Raw genomic sequence first — 21,333 nt, forward strand, 5'->3', positions numbered from 1 at the left:
TCAACTGGAGATTCTAGATAAAAGGTAAGTAAATAATAGAATCCGTTCCACATTGAGTGAGGCGGGTTGCAGGAAAGTATATTTAGTAGAAGGATGAAAAGTGTGATAGGGGAAATATATATATATATATACAACAAAAGACAAAAAAATTAAAAACAGGCTATTTACACGGATACACAACAGAGTACACGACCGCACTGCTATGTCATCTTGGATAGGACATAAGCCGCCTCCAAAGCCCTTTTGTGGGGAAAACCTCATTCTAATTGGCTGGGCCTGGCTTCCCAGTGGGTGGGCCTATGCCCTCCAAGGCCCACCCATGGCTGTACCCCTGCCCAGTCGTGAAATCCATAGATTAGTGCCTTATGAATTGATTTCAATTGACTGATTTCCTTATATGAACTGTAACTCAGTAATCTTTGAATGTTGCGTTTATATTGTTGTTCAGTATATATGAATATCTGGTAATTTATATCACTTGCACTTCTAGAGGCCTTAACAAAGGATTCCAAACTGGCGGTGACTACAGGGCAAAACAGACCAAAGGACATGGCAAATACTCAACCATTAAAGGTTTAAGGTTTAGGACTTGTTGCCACATATCAGTTAAATTGGTACATCACTCTACATCACTACATCACTTTAACTAACAGGTGCAACAAATGTAGCCTCTTACAAGGCACTCCTCAAAATGAGCCAGAAACAACAATACCATGCACCCACTACTGGTAGGGTACTGTATTCTGTGGGGTGGAATTACAGTACTATTGTCACGCCCTGACTCAGGGGACGCTTATATGTTGAGTCAGGGTGTGTATATTCCTTGTTGTGTTTGGTCATTGTTTGTCGATCTAGTATGTATGGTTCTATGTTGGCCGGTGTGGTTCCCAATCAGAGGCAGCTGTCGTTTGTTGTCTCTGATTGGGGACCATACTTAGGCAGCCTATTGGCACTAGTGGGTTGTGGGATCTTGTTCCGGTTAAGGTATGTTGTGTCGTCTACCTTGGACTTCATGTTTCGTTTCGTTGGTTGTTTTGTCATTGTGTTTAATAGAAAATAAACATATAATGCATATCACGCTGCGCCTTGGTCTGTCCCGTCATTCAACGAACGTGACAGAAGATCCCACCAAACGAGGACCAAGCAGCGTGTTCAGGAGCAGACAGCCTGGACCTGGGAGGAGATCCTGGACGGTAAGGGATCCTGGACTTGGGAGGAGATTCAGGCTGGGATGGATCGCCGTCCTTGGGAGGAGACAGTGGAGGCCCGGTATAGAGAGGAGAAACAGCGCCAATAGTGCCGACGACGGAGACCCGAGAGGCAACCCCAATAACATTTTGGGGGGGTGGGGCACACGGTGTGGACGACGAGGCAGCAGGAGGCCGTTAAAGGACGGGTCTGCAGGTTAGGAGAGGAGGCCACCATGTTACGGGGGCTATTGGTAAAGAGGGAGCAGGAGTTATTCGGTCAGAGGGAGGCACTACAGGAGGCTAAAAGGGAGAAGGAAAGTGTAGAGGCACGGCGAGAGGAGCTGGTTAGGCAGTAGAAGGAGCGGGGGTTAATAAAGGAACCCAGTCCTGCTCCTCGCACCAAGCAAGTGGTGCGTGTCGCCAGTCCGGTCCGGACCGGCCTGTTCCTGTTCCTCGCACCAAGTTAGTGGTGCGCGTCGCCAGTCCGGCCCGGCCTGTTCCTGCTCCTCGCACCAAGACAGTGATGCGCGTCGCCAGTCCGGCCCGGCCTGTTCCTGCTCCTCGCACCAAGATAGTGGTGCGCGTCGCCAGCCCGGCCCGGCCTGTTCCTGCTCCTCGCACCAAGCCAGTGGTGCGCGTTGCGGCCCGGCCTGTTCCTGCTCCTCACACCAAGCCAGTGGTGCGCGTCGCCAGCCCGGTCCGGCCTGTTCCATCTCCTCGCACCAAACTAGTGGTGCGCGTCGCCAGTCCGGCCCGGCCTGTTCCTGCTCCTCGCACCAAGATAGTGGTGCGCGTCGCCAGCCCGGCCCGGCCTGTTCCTGCTCCTCGCACCAAGCCAGTGGTGCGCGTTGCCGGCCCGGCCTGTTCCTGCTCCTCACACCAAGCCAGTGGTGCGCGTCGCCAGCCCGGTCCGGCCTGTTCCATCTCCTCGCACCAAACTAGTGGTGCGCGTCGCCAGCCCGGCCCGGCCTGTTCCTGCTCCTCGCACCAAGCTAGTGGTGCGCGTCGCCAGTCTGGCCCGGCCTGTTCCTGCTCCTCGCACCAAGCCAGTGGTGCGCGTCGCCAGTCCGGTCCAACCCGTGCCTGCTCCTCGCACCATACCAGTGGTGCATTTGTCCAGTCCGGCACGGCCCGTGCCCGTTCCACCGGTGCCTGGTCCGGCACCGGTCAGCTGCTCCACTCCGGAGCCAGAGCAGTCCGCTCCACCGGTGCCTGATCCAGTTCCGGTCAGCCGTTCCACTCCGGAGCCAGAGCAGTCCGCTCCACCGGTGCCTGATCCAGCTCCGGTCAGCTGCTCCACTCCGGAGCCAGAGCAGTCCGCTCCACCGGTGCCTGATCCAGTTCCGGTCAGCCGTTCCACTCCGGAGCCAGAGCAGTCCGCTCCACCGGTACCTGATCCAGCTCCGGTCAGCGGCTCCAGTCCAGACCATGACGTCAGCCCCTCTCCAGGTTCGGGGTCTCCCACACCAGGGTCCAGACAGGGCCTGGCGTATGGTGGGAGGACGGAGAGGGGAAGCAGCGGCTCCAGACCAGACCAGGGGCGCAACAGGGAGGCGGAGAGTGAGAGGTCGTCACGCCCCGAGCCAGATCCGCCTCCGAGGCGGATTGCCCACCCGGCCCCTACCCTGTTATGTTTATGTTGTGCGGTTGGAGTCGGCACCTTTGGGGGGGGGGTACTGTCACGCCCTGACTCAGGGGACGCTTATATGTTGAGTCAGGGTGTGTATATTCCTTGTTGTGTTTGGTCATTGTTTGTCGATCTAGTATGTATGGTTCTATGTTGGCCGGTGTGGTTCACAATCAGAGGCAGCTGTTGTTCGTTGTCTCTGATTGGGGACCATACTTAGGCAGCCTATTGGCACTAGTGGGATCTTGTTCCGGTTAAGGTATGTTGTGTCGTCTACCTTGGACTTCACGTTTCGTTTCGTTGGTTGTTTTGTCATTGTGTTTAATAGAAAATAAACATATAATGCATATCACGCTGCGCCTTGGTCTGTCCCGTCATTCAACGAACGTGACAACTATTTGAAATTCAGCACTTCTTGACAGTAATGTACTGTTAAAACAAAGTTTATTTGGAATTTACGGTATAATTTACCAGTTACGCCTAAAATCATCCAGAGTGCATTGTGATTTACGGCAATTTACTGTAAATAATGAATAAAGTACAGTTAGTTTTATTGTATAATATTGTAAAAACAACACCATTTTTTTTTTTACAGTGTAGGTCCAGCATCATCAGACCGCCTCATGTCGTTCACCCCGTCTGGCACACGGACCGTTATGCCCTCCAGATCTCTGGATAGGCAGACCTGGCAACCCAGACGAGACCTGCAGGACAGGACACAGCAAGCACAGGGACAAGGTCATTATACACACTTTAGGAATCATGTTATCAAATCTATTCCCTTCCCACTAGCAGCTTGGTTTGTCTCTTTCGGGGCTGCTATCATGCACTTTGTGCCCCACCAAAAAATAAGAATGCTACAGACAGTTAAAGCCAACACTTTAAGCTGTAGAAAGAAGCCATGCTAGCATGATACGTGCACATACAGTATGTTCACATTCACGTGAAATTACCTTACATAACATGTTATGTTATCATTCTACATGTGTGAGTTACTGTTTAAACTGGATGGGAGCCATGTGGGAGAAGCATGTGTGTTAATGATCAGACTGGGATGAAACATTCCTCATTAGTAGAGAAGTGTCTGGTAATGATGTGTTCTAGAGAATAACGTTAGATTAGTAATGATGTGTTCTGGAGAATCATGATAGATATGTGAAATGTCGACAGGGGAATGCTCTGGTCTTGACCAGGTTAAATGTTACAGACAGACAAGAGTCTCAACTACAAGTTAGCTGAGAGCCTCAAGTTGCTGAGACAGAGCACCTGTGAGGGAGTAAAAACACACACATTTAATCCGAAAATGTGTTATAATCGTACTGATTTGATTTGTCACCTGAGGGTAATTAGTACCATTTTCATACGGAACTGATTATATTCTAATGTGAAGTGAATTGATCAGAAACAATCGTCCTCCATTAGTCAAACTATGATTATATCTTTAATCTGCTCATCTCACCCGGCGACTGAACCTCTTGATCTCTTGGCTGGAAACCTACCTGAGGTAACGTGACTTATAAGAAGGTGTGAAGGTGTTAGCCAGCTGTCACTCACGTGCTGGTTAGGCCATGGGCCAGGCTCAACATGTTCATACTGTAGGTGTTTTGTGTGTGGGCGAGAGTATATAGTATGCATCAGCAAGTGTGTTACTCATTTGTCTGTGAGGCCTTAAGCCAGAATCATCTTCCTGTCAATGTGTGTTTGGGAATGCCTACCTACGTGTGTGTGTGTATGTATGCCTACGTGTGTGTATGTGTGTGCCTGTGAGACTCACGTGTCAGTGAGGCCAAAGGCCAGATCCAGCATGTCATTCTCCTCATCAGTGATGGGCCCCAGCTGGTCGTACACCTTCTGATCCAGGATCACATGACAGGTGGAACAGGCCAGGGTCCCCTCACACGCACCTTCGGGAACACACACACACACACACACAAACAATCAAACTGTTAAGACACAGCTTATGAAGGTACTATATCAATGTAGCTAATGAACTCAGACCTAGTGAAACGTGCTATATCAATGTAAAGCATTAAATTAATATCACGTCTGGTTTTGGTTGAATCCCTAGACGCTCTGGCGCTGTGCTATCTGGGGAATTGGGTGTAGGGGGTTAGTGGTGGGTGGGTGGGTCATTCTGGCAAACCCCTCAGCCTCCAAAATCGCTCCATTCTGAGTAACGGAATGCCTTATTATGTAATAATAATGCCTTATTATGTTGGATGTAATTCACTGTAGAGCATAATTCATCCCAGGGACACAGAGGTCAGTGCGAGTGAGGTAAGACCTCCCCAGTCAGTCCAGCTCCAATTAGTACTGGCCCTTCTGATGGTACTGCTGAGCACCTCTAGCATCTCTCCACATCTCTCTTTGTTGATACTTGTTGATGGTTACAAAGTCCCTGCAAAGCCATGAGCTAATCCTGGCTCTGCATCACCATCATATGGGCAGTATTCCTCAGAGACTATGGGATGAATGGATGAGAATATTATACTTTATTAGGATATCAATGTGATGATGTGAATGATACAGCCAGGTCACCCATGATACAAGTCAGTATTTGATGTCCATCCATGTCTGAGGACGTCGGGAGATGACGTGGAAACCAGCCACAAGGAGCAACAGTGAGCGCTGTTACCTTCAAGTAGGTTTTGGTTTTGCTAGGGTGTTGTGGATGGGCGTAAGCATCTGCCTCTGATTCCAAAGGATGCAAGTTCGAATCCAGTGATAAAAAATTGTTTTTGAGATTTTTGTTTTAAGCCTATCCCAAACCTTAACCCTTCCCTTAACCATTCAGAGTGAATGCCTAACCTTACGTTTTCTGAGTTAATGTCTAAACTTAAGCCTAACCTTAAACATTCAGAGTTAATGCCTAAACATTTGAGAAACATGGATGAACGTCTAATTCTGATGTGCGACTGTGAGAGCTAGTAGGAATGATATCCAAGGCCATTCTCCATTATGAACGGTATGTACAGAGTACACAGGGTTAGGTGTTGAAACCAGGCAGGACAAAAGTAGCCATACTACAGGGGTTTGAATGTGTCACCTTGGAGTTATAGTTCTGTAAGTTATGTAACGACTGTATAGCTTCACTCAATTGTGACTGCTGAAGATTAAACTGGACTAGATGTTTCTAAAGAATGTGCGTTGGGGAACTACAAAGGAAAAGGATGTAATAATACAGACTGTACATTACAGACCACTCTGTACTGGATTAGATCATGTACATTACAGATGTAGACTACATTACAATTTCAATACATTACAGTGCACTGTACATTGCTGGTTTAGGACATTCTGTTTCTAAATTCTTCCAGGTCAAAGGGTGAGGGATAAGGAATGATGTATATCAGGAACTATCGGTAGAGCAGAGCCCAAGACTTGACTGATTTTCGTTTAGTTCATTTCATTGAAACATTTGGGGGAACCACAATACATCATCGTATTACCTTCACTCTGCAGTTTCACTATGAGGAGAGAGAGAGAGAGAGAGAGAGAGAGAGAGAGAGAGAGAGAGAGAGGCACCAAGGAGTGTGGTTGGAGCTAAAAACATTGTTTTGTTCATTTGATGGGACATGGAAATCCAGAAGGCTCAGAGGATCCTGGCACTATAAAGTTCTGGAGCCACTGGATTAAGGTCTACTCTAAGGCATGTAGCAGTTTTCACTGTGAGGAGAAAGAAAGAGGCGAGAGGTTGTGAGAGAGCTTTACACCTGGCTGAGCCACGTGTTGGGTTCGTTCAAAACACAGTTCCAAGCCTTCGTCCAAATCGCAGGCAACCCACCCACAACATGGACCTGCCCAGAAACACTCCATTAAAATCAGTTCAGCCTATGGAATGCACATTCCATTCAGGACTTCCTTCTGCGAGAGGAGAGTTTTCGCTGAATATGGAGAATGTTATCGGAGCACTTGGTTTTTACCAGCCTTGGCCTCACATGGTCCAAGTAGGTTTGAGAACGAATGGAGTACCTCTCTCTCTCCTTCCCTCTCTCCTTTCCCCTTGCGCCTCTCACACTGTTCTGCAGCCACATTCCACCCGCTAACGAGCTCTTTCTGGAGTACCACCCAGGGCGTCTTTGGCTTAACTACTTTCTTCAGGCCCTCCATCAACGTTGTTGATAACGTTGCACGCAATTTGAGTGTGTTCTTTTTTTGTTGCCAGATCTGCCTGTCCAACTTTATGGTTGCATTTAGGTTATTGCTTGTGGCTGTATAGGCCACCGCGAGGCCCACATGGTTTGACACATGAGGTGTTAGTTTAGTAGAAATCCAGCAATACTTTGAGGGCCCCCGAGGGCCGAGTAGCCCTGCCATAGAGGTCCTATATAGCAATGATTCTCAACTGGTGGGTCGCAACCCAAATTTGGGTCGCCGGAAGTGTTGAATGGGTCGCGGGAGTTAAAAAAACACACAATAATATATATATATATATATATATTTTTTTTTATATGAACAAATAACTTAAACCAGGTAGAACGTGTGTAGATGATAATGAATTTAAATGTTTTTTTTATAATTTAATCTCTGAATAAAATTCTTCAATCACAGTATTTTAAATATAGAGCTATGAGTAGGGCTATTTTGGTTGATTTCATGGTCTCAAACCAGTGAGTTTATTGACATTCTTTATCAAGAATATGGGCAAAATTGTATTATTGACAATGAAAGAGGTGGGAATGTTGTTCCCTTGTAACGTAATTGCTACATTTACTAGCATTAAAAATAGTTTAACAGAGCGTCTGCTAAATGACTAAAATGTAAATGTAATTGTATTTTGGCGATTGTTTTTCGTGATTCGAATATTGGGTCGCGACTGAGACAATCTGGTTCAACTTGGGTCCCAAGGCAAAACCAGTTGAGAACCACTGCAGTGCATTCGGAAAGTATTAAGACCCCTTGACTTTTCCACATTTTGTTACGTTACAGCCTTATACTAAAATGGATTAAATATTTTTTTTATAAAAAATAAGAAACTGAAATATCACATTTACATAAGTGTTCAGACCATATACTCAGTCCTTTTTTTATTTGTATTATTATTTGTTTATTTGTTTAATTTTTTGTGGGGGGTAGATCAGCTTAATATTGCAGATAGATCGTAACTTCCATCAATGTAATTGTCTGCATCACTTCCAATCCCCATGTTTATATATATATATATATCTATATATATATATATACATAAATATATACATAGACATATACATACATATACAGTGAGGGAAAAAAGTATTTGATCCCCTGCTGATTTTGTACGTTTGCCCACTGACAAAGACATGATCAGTCTATAATTTTAATGGTAGGTTTATTTGAACAGTGAGAGACAGAATAACAACAAAGATTTTAGATTCCGTCTCTCACAGTTGAAGTGTACCTATGATAAAAATTACAGACCTCTACATCCTTTGTAAGTAGGAAAACCTGCAAAATCGGCAGTGTATCAAATACTTGTTCTCCCCACTGTATAAACCCCAGTCGTACTTTATCAAATGCCTATACTCAGTCCTTTGTTGAAGCACCCTTGGCAGCGATTACAGCCTTGAATCTTTTTGGGTATGACGCTAGAAACTTGAAATTCAAGTTAATAAATCTTTATTGTTCACAAATGATCACAAATGCACAGGACTGAGAAATACAAGGTGAGCTGCCAGTACAAACTGGTGTTGTTGGATGAAATGACTTCTAAGTACATATGTAATGTCAAGTCAGTTTTTTAAATCCTTTATTTAACTAGGCTAGTCAGTTAAGAACAAGTTCCTATTTACAATGACGGCCTACCCCGGCCTATCCCGGCGACGCTGGGCCAATTGTATGCCGCACTATGGGACTCCCAATCACGGCCGGATTGTGATACAGCCTAGAATCAAACCAGGGTCTATAGTGAATCCTCTAGCACTGAGATGCAGTGCCTTAGAACGCTGCGCCACTCAGAAGCTCTGGAGTTTTGACCTGTTAATAGTTAGATAATTAGACTGTAATTAAAGTCTGGGTAAGCTGTTCCTAGATCAGCTCTTGGGTGGCAACTGCTATCTCCATCAACCGTGAGAGAACACCTGAACCTGAACTGTGACTCACTAAAGCAGCATGGGGTCATTTTCCAGGAACAGGGAAGAGAGCTGTGGGGTTCGAAAAACATGATTTATCTGTACAAATATCAAACAAAGCCATGTCTTTGGCTACATTATTAGAGGTGTTCATCCCCAAGGCTGGAGACATACAGAACTGAACAGGGCAGCAAAAGTCTAACACTGAACTTTACTACTGGTTCCAATGCGGGACCTCAATGCAGCCAAGAGAAAGACCGCCCCTAGTAGGCCACATGTAGTATTGTGAAAAACAGAAAATAATCCCATACACAGTAGTAATAAATGGTCTTGATCGGAAGAGGCAGAGGCTGTATTATTGTAGAAGCTTGTTGATTTGCATATACATGGTAATGATCATGAAAGAAACAAAACACAGATGTAGAGTGAGTATGAATAATGAATATAGGATATTAATATATCTGTGTTGCCAGATTGTGTTGAAATTTGAATGGTTTTCACATCAAAGCTGGGTAAATATTATTCCTGTCTATAGACCCCAAATGAACAGGGGACAATACCAACAGACAGAGAGAGAGGATGTTTGGTCACACTTTATTTGGATAGTCTCATATAGATGATCTACAGATGGTCATACTATCAACAAAGTATTTGTAGATAAGCAAATGCTTGGTAAGGTTACGGTTAGGGTTGAGGTTAGGCTTAGAATATGGATTAGGGTAAGGGCTAAGGTTAGGGTTAGGGCTAGGGTAAGGGTTAAAGACATGCTCCAGAACTTTGGCGACTACTAAGTGGTTTCTAAACCTCCCACTTTGGGCTGGATGTGTCAATGTGTAGTTCATACATGCATAATCTATGAGCAGAGTTACTGTTTTACCTCAATTTGCCACGCAATCCCTAGTTTGAAAGAAAATGTTATTCTGGAAGCTGTGCTGCACCATTTTCCCTACATTTCCCCCCACCTGGGCTAGCCCCCTAGAAATTCGAGTTTTAGCCAATGAGCTTCAGCCCCTCGCCATTTGAGTGACAGCTAGCAAGATGCACACACAGCAGAGAGAGAGAGAGAGCGTGATGACGTGGTGCACATATCTGCACATATTTGACGTAGTACGCAATTTTCAGGAACCACTTTTGGCTCATGAGCGCTACTTTCAGAACTACTGGCAAAAAAGTATACAAAAGTATCAGATAATCTCTTTAAGGTTAGGGCTAGGGTTAGGGTTAGTGGATAGTTAGTTGAAATGTTGTTGACAGTTATTGAACATCTACTGAACATCTCCAATCCATCTCCAAACATCTAATTGAGACTATCAAAATAAAGTGTTACCAGATGTTTTCATTGATTACACTGGGAGAAGCATTGACTTGACTGCACAAACAACAACTCCTTACTACTGCTAGCTGCAAACACACCTCAATCATATCCAACACCTACACACACCTACACAGACACACACACACCTCCAAATAAAAGAGAGATGGCAGATAGCCTAAATTGCTAAGTCAACCTTGACATTGCAAAACGCACACAAAACGCAAACATGCCAGTTAAAAAGGGCTTGCAGAGTTGAATTGTTGCCAAGTCAAATAGAGGAAGAACATATGAAAACAAACACTAGAGTATAAATCTGGGCCAATGAAAAGCTGTGATGGAGCTGCCAGGAGGAGGAGGGCAAGAACAGGTCCACAATAAAATACATCTGAATAGTGTGAGTACACTGTTTTTATCAATCTATGTAATTTACTTTTATTTTACCAAGTAAAGTTGACTGAGAACAACTTGATCTGGCAATGTGAGCTTCGCCTCAGGCGACTGATTTAGTGTAAATATGATTTTGAAAACATATTTGTCACTTATTTTTCTGTCTGATTTTCCCCTTTCATGAGTATTGGTTACACAGCGCATCACTGTAAAACTGCCAATTTATCACACTGGCTGAAAAACTGAATGAGCAAATACTGCCATTGATTAATTAAGAATGTGAGAAATGTAGGTTTTTCCACATAAAAATTAATAATTTTGAAGATGTGTGTACATACCACAAGTACCTAACCTGAGAACTGTGTTAATAACGGCATGTGAATATCTGGACAATTAAGTGTCTCTTTTGTAAATGTTTACAACATAAAACGATTCACCAGATAACTCTAAAATGAAAAATTGAGGAGTCCTGACAGCTGCAGAAGAAGACAGAACACCAGACAGGTTTTCTTTCTCTTTTTACCACTGAGTCCTTCCAGGGATCCAAATTGTATCATGTCAATGCCTAAATAGGACAGATGTGCAGGAGAAAAGAGCAGAAAATAGTGTCGGAGGAAGAGAAAGGGAAATATACTGTAGAGTGAGAAAGAAAGCCTTGCAAACATCAAAGGTGACGTTGCTGACGCATATTGAGTTCACCCCCTCTCTTTCACCCTGTCTCTCTCTCTGCTTCTTCTCTGCCTCCCTCCCTCAGTTCTATCACACTCTGGATAGACTGTTTGATCCTGGGGCTCATCCATATAAAGCCATGGAAATATTTAGTGGAAACCAAACCAAACGTCTGGGAAATGTGTCTTGGATCTTATCAAATAAACACAGCATCAGAAATATGGACCCATGTTGGCAATTGCCAGGATGCCAACAGTGCATGCACCAAATACAGTAAAGCATTTAACCATTTAAACAGGACTGTACCCATAAGCCTGCAGACCACTTCACCATGGCATACCACACTTACCAAAGCCATTGATATCTAGGTTTTGGTTGACGACCAGGTCTAGAAGACTGTCGCCCTTGGCACCCAAAGTGGTGATCTTCTGCCCATCACGGTTGATGAAATAGACTGTCACCTTCTCCTCTGACCTAGAGTAGGGGAGAGAGAGTAAATGGAGACAGAATAAGAGCATGAGAGAGAGAGACAGAGACAGAGACAGAGACAGAGACAGAGACAGAGACAGAGACAGAGACAGAGACAGAGACAGAGACAGAGACAGAGACAGAGAGAGAGAGAGAGGATCATCCACGTGTTTTCAGGTGTATACTCTAAATTACTCTTCAGGTGAGCCAAGAATAACATCATATAAAACCTTCACAGGATCAAAACATATTGGACTTCCTTTGAACCCAACTGAAATTAGTTTGCATGATGTATGTTAGCGGTACAAGTACATTTAGTTACCTTTGAAGCGTCAAAGGGTAACAAAGTGTAGGCCGTCATTGTAAATAAGACTTTGTTCTTAACTGACTTGCCTAGTTAAATAAAGGTAAAATAAAAAATAAAAGGTAATGCTACCCACACACACCTCATTCACTTATTTTTCAGTTACTCCTTTTCTTAGAAAAACTAAAACAAAGTTTCACTGCTATGTAGGCTTTTAGTGGATGGTGGACAAACCATAGTGCCGCTTTAGTGCTGTCTGGTCACAGTACCAAGTATCCCCTCGTCTTACAATACTACCATAGGATTATAGGATCCTCTTGCTCACTTTACTACATCTTCTGAGGAAAAGCAACACTGTCTGTTGAGTATCCAACACTGTAGTGGTTTGGTTGCCAGAGCACAGCACCCAAACACCATCCACATAACAGACTTTTACAGACTGTTTCTGTGTGCTGTAATGTACTGTGTGGGCCAGAGGCTCTGGTTTATAGAGTTAGACAATAAGAACAACACACTTTCTCTGTTTCTAGTCTCACATGCTGAATCACTGTCATGGGGGTTTAACAGAGGTCAGACCGAGAGCTTAATAACTGTCATATCAGTCAGTGCTCCTCCCCCATACGCAAACAAACATAGTCTTCATTGTAACCAGACAACATGGTTTAGTCAAGGTCAAAGTGTTTATGCTGCTGTCATTAACAATTTAGTTATTAATTTATATGCCATAGGCTACTTCAAGAAATGTGAAATATTAATTAAATACATCAAATGCAATCAGGGGTGGACTGGCTTTCGGGTAAATGCCAGATGGGCTTATCCATTATTTGCCCAGGGAGCCTGTCTAACTTTTTTTTTGTGTAAAATGATAATTATCTTGCTACGACCGGGGGTCTCAAGGGGAAAAAAATGGGCCAGTGTGAGGGCATCAAGGAAAAAAATGGTCTGGTGTGTTATAAATGCCTGGGACGATTTCTGGTCTCAGTCCACCCCTGAATTACAGTTTTTTCCAACTGCTTACACACAAAATCTTTTCATGTCACACGATTTTTGAAACCTCTCACTCAAAGTGCAAAACTACACACCAAATCTCCAAAACCATAAGCTATTTCTCAGCCTTTGACTCAGTTGTCAATTGCATAAAACACTTTTTTCAAAACACTACACACAATTTTCTACCTAAAGCACAAAAATCTGACAGGAAGTGACTTGCTTTCCTTTTCCAAACACAACCAATCAAAATGCTACACTTATTCACCAGGTCACACACACACTCCTCACATTTGCAAACACTAATTGCTTAACTGATCACTAACCAATCACTGATTTACTGTAGTATAAGCCTATAAATAGGTCGAAGGTCAGATTACCTGTTTTGAACAAAGGATGCCAACAATGGACGGAGAGCAAGAGGAGTAGGAGGGAGAGGCAGGGGACAACAACGAGGACAAATTCAAAGACGAAGAGTTGGAAGAGGAGGAGGAGGAGGAGGAGGAGGAGTAGGAGGAAGAGGAAGAGGAAGAGGAAGAAGAGGACGAGGGCAAAGAAGAGAAGGAAGGAGAGCCATCTCTGATAAAAATAGGGCAACACTTGTTGATCATGTGATCAACCACAGTTTGACCATGAGAGAGGCTGGACTGAGAGTCTATTTACAGTGGCGTCCATAATCCAAACCTTCAGAAATGAGAACAGGTATGCAACTATCTAATGACTATTTTAGCATTACAGTAATGTACTGTAAAATACGTATGACTGCATAGTATTGCATAAACATTTGTAACTCTAAGCCATCCATTTACTGCACTGCATTGAATGAATGAGGTTGGTTATCATGCTGTACTACATTTATTTGTACATTGTTTACAGTTCCTATGCTGAACACATACTGTGTTTGAATTCTGTACAGAGTGGAAAGGCAAAGACATCATGGAGGACGAGGACGCTTGTTTACAGATGTACAAGAGACTGCAACTATAAATATGGTTTTGGCCAACAATGCAATTAGGATTCGAGAGATAAGAGAGCATATCTTGAATAATGACACCATATTTAACAACATCAATGCTGTAAGCCTGTCGACCATACAACGCATCCTCCAATGGCACCAAGTGACGATGAAACAACTTTACAAGGTACCATTTGAGAGAAACTCTGACAGAGTCAAGAATCTGCGACATGACTTTGTAGAGGTATGTATGCAACACTACTTCCAGTACTTCAGACAAACCATATTTACTCATCTGTATATGTAACACTGTGTTGTTGTTTTTATCGCACTACTATGCTTTATCTTGGCCAGGTCGCAGTTGTAAATGAGAACTTGTTCTCAACTGGCTTACCTGGTTAAATAAAGGTGAAATAAAATAAAAATAAAAATCTGTATATCCTTTTGTCTGTTACAGAGAGAATTGGAGATGGATGCCCATGTACATTTATTTATGTGGATGAGGTTGGCTTCAACTTCACCAAAACCAGGCGCAGCGGAATAAATGTAATAGGACAGAGGGCAATTACCAATGTCCCTGGACAGCGTGGGGGTAATACAACTATGTGTGCTGCCATCACTCAAAACGGGGTCCTCCATCACAATGCCACACTGGGTCCGTACAACACCGGCCACATGCTCACTTTTCTGGATGCAATTTACACAATGCTTGTCCCTGATCCAGATCAGGAGCCTGCTAGATTTGTGGTTATATGGGACAGTGTTAGTTTTCACCGGGCTGTTCTGGCCCAAAACTGGTTTGCCACCCATCCACAATTTGTAGTTTTGTACCTACCCCCATATTCACCTTTTCTAAATCACATAGAGGAATTCTTCTCAGCCTGGCGCTGGAAAGTGTATGATTGCCAACCCTATGCCCGCTTCTCCAGGCAATGGATGATGCATGTGGGGACATAGAGGTTGCCTCTGTCCAAGGTTGGATACGCCATGCTAGGAGATACTTCCCTTGATGTTTGGCAAGAGAAAACTTATCTTGTGATGTGGACGAAGTATTGTGGCCAGACCCAGCCCGGAGAAGAGATGAAGCGTAGCTTAGCACTGGTGATTGCCCCCCCCTACCAATTCCTGGACTGCCCCCCCGGGATCCCACACAGACAATTGTGTTCTTTACTGTATTCTAAAGAATATACTTTTGGTTTACATACGTTTATGGTTTTGTTGTATGCTACTGTATGCTACTGTTTGGCCTAATAAATATTTTCTGTTTCTACATTGCATTGGTGTTTACAGTGTACTTGTTACCCCTCTCAGCAGATTACTTTCCCTGTAGAACATTGTATTGAAATGTAGATATAAGCCTATGAAAGACCAAAGAGCTTTAGATTTAGAACAACAGTGTTTACATGGTATATCCAAAAATGTACTATTATGAAAGAAGTGTTTGCCATTTGATGCAAATGCTTCATTCTGACATGTGTTTATGGCATTTTGAATGCAGTGTTACATTTTGAAGGCGATGTGAGGCATTTTGCATTTTGTGTGTGCAGTTTTGTCAATTGTGTGTAGAGTTTTGAAAAAAGGAGACATCGTTTTGAAAACGTGTGTAAGCAGTTGGAAAAAACTGTAAATACTAAACCAAAAGAGTCAACAGCACATACAATGGAAGGGAGACTCTCCTCAGCACAGTTTATGGTAATCTGTTACCGCCATCTTGTGTCTACATGTGAGAAGACAGTTTTGGCATGGCGTTGCCATCCCTTCTCCCTGATGTGTGCACCTGCTCACTCTCTCTAATGAATTTAAAAAAGCTAATCAAATCTAATTGTATTGGTGGCATACACATATTTTGCAGATGTTATCGCAGGTGCAGTGAAATGCTGATGTTTCTAGCTCCAACAGTGCAGTAATAACAATACAAAACAATACACACAAATCCCCCAAAATAGAAAGAAACACATTAAGAAATGTCAGAACGAGCAATGTCAGAGTCCGGAATATATATATACAGTACCAGTCAAAGGTTATTTGCAGCAATTCGACCATTAAGGACTGATTCACGCAGTCTCCTCTGAATAGTTGATGTTGACATGTGTCTGTTACTTGAACTCTGTGGAGCATTTATTTGGGCTGTAATCTGAGGTGCAGTTAACTCTAATGAATTTATCCTCTGCAGCAGCTGTAACTCTGGGTCTTCCTTTCCTGTGGCGGTCCTCATGAGAGCCAGTTTCATCATAGCGGTTGATGGTTTTTGCGACTGCACTTGAAGAAACTTTACAAGTTATTTAAATGTTCCGTATTGACTGACCTTCATGTCTTAAAGTAATGATGGACTGTCGTTCCTCTTTGCTTATTTGAGCTGTTCTTGCCATAATATGGACTTGGTCTTTTACCAAATAGGGCTATCTTCTGTATCCACCCCTACCTTGTCACAACACAACTGATTGGCTCAAACGCATTAAGAAGGAAAGAAATTCCACAAATTAACATTTAACAAGGCACACCTGTTAATTGAAATGCATTCCAGGTGACTACCTCATGAAGCTGGTTGAGAGAATGCCAAGAGTGTGCAAAGCTGTCATCAAGGCAAAGGGTGGCTACTTTGAAGAATCTCTAATATAAAATATATTTTGATTTGTTGAACACTTTTTGGTAAACTATTTCATAGTTTTGATGTCTTCACTATTATTCGACAATGTAGAAAATAGTAAAAATAAAGAAAAACCCTGGAATTAGTAGGTATGTCCAAACCTTTGACTGGTACTGTATATATGTGTGTGTGTGTGTGTGTATATACACTGAGTGTACAAAACATTAGGAACACCTGCTCTTTCCATGACATAGACTGACCAGGTGAATCCAGGTGAAAGCTTTGATCCCTTATTGATGTCACCTGTTAAATCCACTTCAATCAGTGTAGATGAAGGGGAGGAGACAGGTTAAAGAAGGATTTTTAAGCCTTGAGACAATTGAAACATGGATTGTGTATGTGTGCCATTCAGAGGGTGAATGGGCAAGACAAAAGATTGAAGTGCCTTTGAACGGGGTATGGTAGTAGGTGCCAGGTGCACTAGTTTGTATCAATAACTGCACTGCTGCAGAGTTTTTCACGCTCAACAGTTTCCCGTGTGTATCAAGAATGGTCCACTACCTAAAGGACATCCAGCCAAGTGCAGGCCAGTGGTCGAAAACAGGTAATTGATCAGAGAGGACAATGGAAGCTGACACGAATTGTGCAGCGCAACAGATGGGCTACAGTTAGTCAACTGACAGTCCAGTACAACATTGGTGCCCAAATACCCATAAAATAATGCACTACTCGTCGTACCTTGACACGAATGGTGTATGGCAGCCATCGACCTTACAGAGTTCCACTTCTTTCAGTAAAAAACAAGAAACTGCGGTTGCAGTGGGTTAAGGAATGAAAACACTGGACACTGGAGCATTGGAAAAACATTGCCTGGTCTGATGAATACCGGTTCCTGCTGCTTCACGCTGATGGGAGGTCTAAGGTTTGGAGAAAACCACATGAGTACATGCATCCATCATGCCGTGTGTCAACATTGCAGGCTGGTGGTGGTGAAGGTGTGGGGTATGTTTTCATGGCACACATTGGGCCCCTTGATAAAAGTGGAGCAACATTTGAATGCCACAGGATATCTGAACATCATTGCCAATCAGGTGCATCCCTTCATGGCAGCAGTGTATCCACCTGCAAATTGTTTTTTTCAGCAGGATAATGCCCCATGCCACAAGGCTAGGATTGTCCAGGAATGGTTCCACAAACATGACAGTGAATTCAGCTAACTGCAGTGGCCTGCCCAGTCACATTTTACATTGACATTTTAGTCATTTAGCAGACGCTCTTATCCAGAGCCACTTACAGTTAGTGAGTGTATACATTTTTTTTTTCTCACCAGATCTCAATCCAAATTGAGCATCTGTGGGATGAGATGGAACGAGCTATTCAGAGTAGAGATCCACTACCAGCCAACTTGGCACAACCGTGGGAAGCATTGGAGTGAACATGGGCCAGCATCCCTGTGGAACGCCTTCGCCACCTTGTAGAGTCTAATTGAGGCTGTTCTGAGGGCAAAATGGGGGTGCAACTCAATATTAGGAAGGTGTTCATAATGTTTGTACACTCAGTGTATAATGGTGTGTATAGACAGTATGGACAGTATATGAATAGAAGAGGTGTAGGATGAGCCTTGACTAGATTAAAGTACATACATATGGTCGGTAAAACATTATGTAAACATAATTAAAGTGACCAGTGTTCAATGACTATGTACATAGGGCAGCAATCTCTAAGATGCAGTGGAGAGTAGAGAGTGGTAGCCGGCTAGTGACAGTGACTAAGTTCAGGGCAGGGTACTGGGCTGAGGCCGGCTAGTGGTGACTATTTAACAGTCTGATGGTCTGGAGATAGAAGCTGTTTTTCAGTCTCTCTGTCCCTGCTTTGATGCACCTGTACCCGCCTTCTAATTGGTAGCGGGGTGAACAGGCTGTGGCTCGGGTGGCTGAGGTCCTTGATGATCTTCTTGGCCTTCCTGTGACACTGGGTGCTGTAGATGTCCTGGAGGGCAGGCAGTGTGCCCCCGGTGATGCGTTGGGCTGACCGCACCACCCTCTGGAGAGCCCTGCGGTTGTGGATGGTGCAATTGCCGTATCAGGCGGTGATACAGCCCGACAGGATGCTCTCAATTTGTAGAAGTTTGTGAGGGCCTTAGGGGCCAATACAAATGTCTTCAACCTCCTGAGGTTGAAGAGGCGCTGTTGCGCCTTCTTCACCACACTGCTGTGTGGATGGACCATTTCAGGTTGTCAGTAATGTGCAGTCAGAGGAACTTGAAGCTTTTCACCCTCTCTACTGTGGCCCCGTCGATGTGGATGGGGGCGTGCTCTCTCTGCTGTCTCCTGAAGTCCACAATCAGCTCCTTCGTTTTGAAGGAGTGGTTATTTTCCTGGCACCCCTCCACCAGGGATCTCACCTCCTCCCTGTAGGCTGTCACATCGTTGTTGGTAATCAGGCCTCCCACTGTTGTGTCATCAGTAAACTTGATGATTGAGTTGGAGACAAGTAAATAATGTAAGAAATAAAACAAAAAACAAACAAAATACTGAAAGTTGGCTAGGAGCTAGAAACAGGGCGACAATGTCTGTCGGCGCCATCTTGTCTGGCACTTTCAATGTAAAATAAATGTCAGTGCACTTTGGTTCGTTCCTCATGACTTTCTCAGGACTGCTGCTTCTTTCTAGGAACTGGCTAGGCTGGATTGACTGAGGCCCTTTGCCCTATAGGTGAGATAAGGGCTTCTGAACCCAGTAATCACCACCCTTCCAGATGTAGAGTCCTTTGTGGCTGTGTTCAAGGCCATCTCATTACAGATAACATTGATCTGAGGACATTTGAGCTGTTGTTCAGAAACAACTATGGCGATTGCTGTTTTAAACTAACTGTCCAGTGATGTAGTCCCATGTAGCTCAGTTGGTAGAGCATGGCGCATGCAAGGCCAGGGTTGTGGGTTCGATTCCCACGGGGGGCCAGTATGGAAAAAAAATTTATGCACTCACTAACTGTATGTTGCTCTGGATAACAGCGTCTGCTAAATGACTAAAATATAACTTATAAAAGTTCATATTCTGTTAACTCATCCCCAAATAATGTTGTTGACTCGTATTTGTGTCCAAAGCATAAATTGGAGAAAAAACAGACCGTTTCATAAAATGCGAGCTATTTGAAGTATAAGAAGCTGCGTCCCGGACTGGTCTCTGAGTAGTGGCATGTCGAAAGAAGTCGGTGTGTGAAAGCAATCGTGACAAGACATGAAGATCTGCAACCAGGGTAACCTAATTCGACAAGTTTAATAATGACATTACGCACAGTAACCTACACAATTGCAATGAAATGTGATCAATTTAAAATGTTCACAACATAAATGTTTTTCCACACCCTGAGTGATTTCACAACACCATCATTTTGAGTTTCCCAAACATCCTCAAGTTCATTTCGATGCGCCTTCCTACATAGTCATGTTTCCATGAATCTCTGCACTCGCTGGCAAGAACTGACAGAAACTCTGACCAATTACATGTGCGCTTTCGATACACCTACATTCTATCGAAACCCCCATTTCTTTCGACGCACCTAGCCTCTGGCTGCCATATCGGGCTGCAGCTACCCCCTTCTCTGCTATTTCCTCATAGAACATGATGTCATGTTGGCTCATTGGCTGAGCTGGCCAATCAGCGGTCTACTTGCATGAACGATATTAATGACCAGTATAAGCCTACACCATTCTGTTTGTCGGGTATGCCCACACCATTGCAACACAGAAAAGCGGCTTTTTAATATAGGCCTACTTAATTGCATTTTTTTTTGTAAGGAAAGCTATTTCATTCATATTCAAATCAAATCAAATCAAATTGTATTGGCCACATGCGCCGAATACAACAGGTGCAGACATTACAGTGAAATGCTTACTTACAGCCCTTAACCAACAGTGCATTTATTTTTAATAAAAAAGTAAAATAAAACAACAACAAAAAAGTGTTTAATAAAAGAGCAGAAGTAAAATAAAATAACAGTAGGGAGGCTATATATACAGGGGGTACCGGTGCAGAGTCAATGTGCGGGGGCACCGGCTATTTGAGGTAGTTGAAGTAATATGTACTTAACGGTGATGCGTTAGGCTGACCACACCACTCTCTGGAGAGCCCTGCGGTGGCAGACGGTGCAATTGCCGTACCAGGCGGTGATATTGCCGTACCAGGCGGTGATACAGCCCGACAGGATTCTCTCAATGGTGCATCTGTAGAGGTTCGTGATGGCCTTAGGGGCCAAGACGAATTTCTCAGGTACACTGACTCAGTTGCATTGTTTAGCGCACTTTAAGTCGACATGCGACAATAGTTGTTACATTTGTCTTTCGAGGGAAATAAGTGGAGGTTCATGGCTAGTGTTGAACAGTAAGTATTAACGTTATAGACATAAATGTTTCCTACCTTGGTGGCTGTACACAGGTGCTCAGTAGCACCGTATTACCGTCAGAGGCCTGGGGCAGATATGGTGATATTAAAATCCTAGATGCTGCGTGAAACGGAACATCACATTTCGTTCTACATCGTAACAAACCGTGCGAACGTGTAAAAAACTGTCTTAATGCAGACGCAACCAACATGTTGCCACGACGTCGATGTAAAATTGCCTAAAGTATAGCCTATCAATAATAAGAAGGAGCTCAGGAGTGTAGAAATGTATCCAGGCTAGACTGAAGTGCAAAACCTTTACCTCACTTGCTGTCCTAAGTGGATTACTCCTGGCTCCCTCGGAATTGCTCATTGGGCAGGAGGGGACAAATTACACAGAACAATGTAACCGAAA

General features: G+C 43.8%; 2 protein-coding genes across 2 annotated transcripts in view; one reads left to right on the forward strand and one right to left on the reverse strand.

Moving 5' to 3' along the window:
* Positions 1 to 3,271: 3,271 nt before the first annotated feature.
* LOC121536869 (adrenodoxin-like) lies at positions 3,272 to 21,270 on the reverse strand. Its single transcript, XM_041844476.1, has 4 exons — positions 20,955 to 21,270; positions 11,585 to 11,709; positions 4,592 to 4,721; positions 3,272 to 3,521 (listed from the first exon to the last, which is right to left on the reverse strand). The coding sequence occupies exons 1-4, from the start codon at positions 21,128 to 21,130 to the stop codon at positions 3,407 to 3,409; spliced, it is 546 nt and encodes a 181-aa protein (XP_041700410.1). The 5' UTR covers positions 21,131 to 21,270; the 3' UTR covers positions 3,272 to 3,406.
* Positions 3,476 to 21,333, forward strand: part of LOC121536868 (radixin) — a 101,348-nt gene continuing 83,490 nt past the window's right edge. The window contains exon 1 of the mRNA XM_045206629.1: positions 3,476 to 3,555. The gene's annotated coding sequence lies outside the window, so the exon portion shown is untranslated. The remainder of the gene's footprint in view (positions 3,556 to 21,333) is intronic.

This window comes from Coregonus clupeaformis, chromosome 23, assembly GCF_020615455.1.
Source record: "Coregonus clupeaformis isolate EN_2021a chromosome 23, ASM2061545v1, whole genome shotgun sequence".
NCBI lineage: Eukaryota > Metazoa > Chordata > Actinopteri > Salmoniformes > Salmonidae > Coregonus > Coregonus clupeaformis.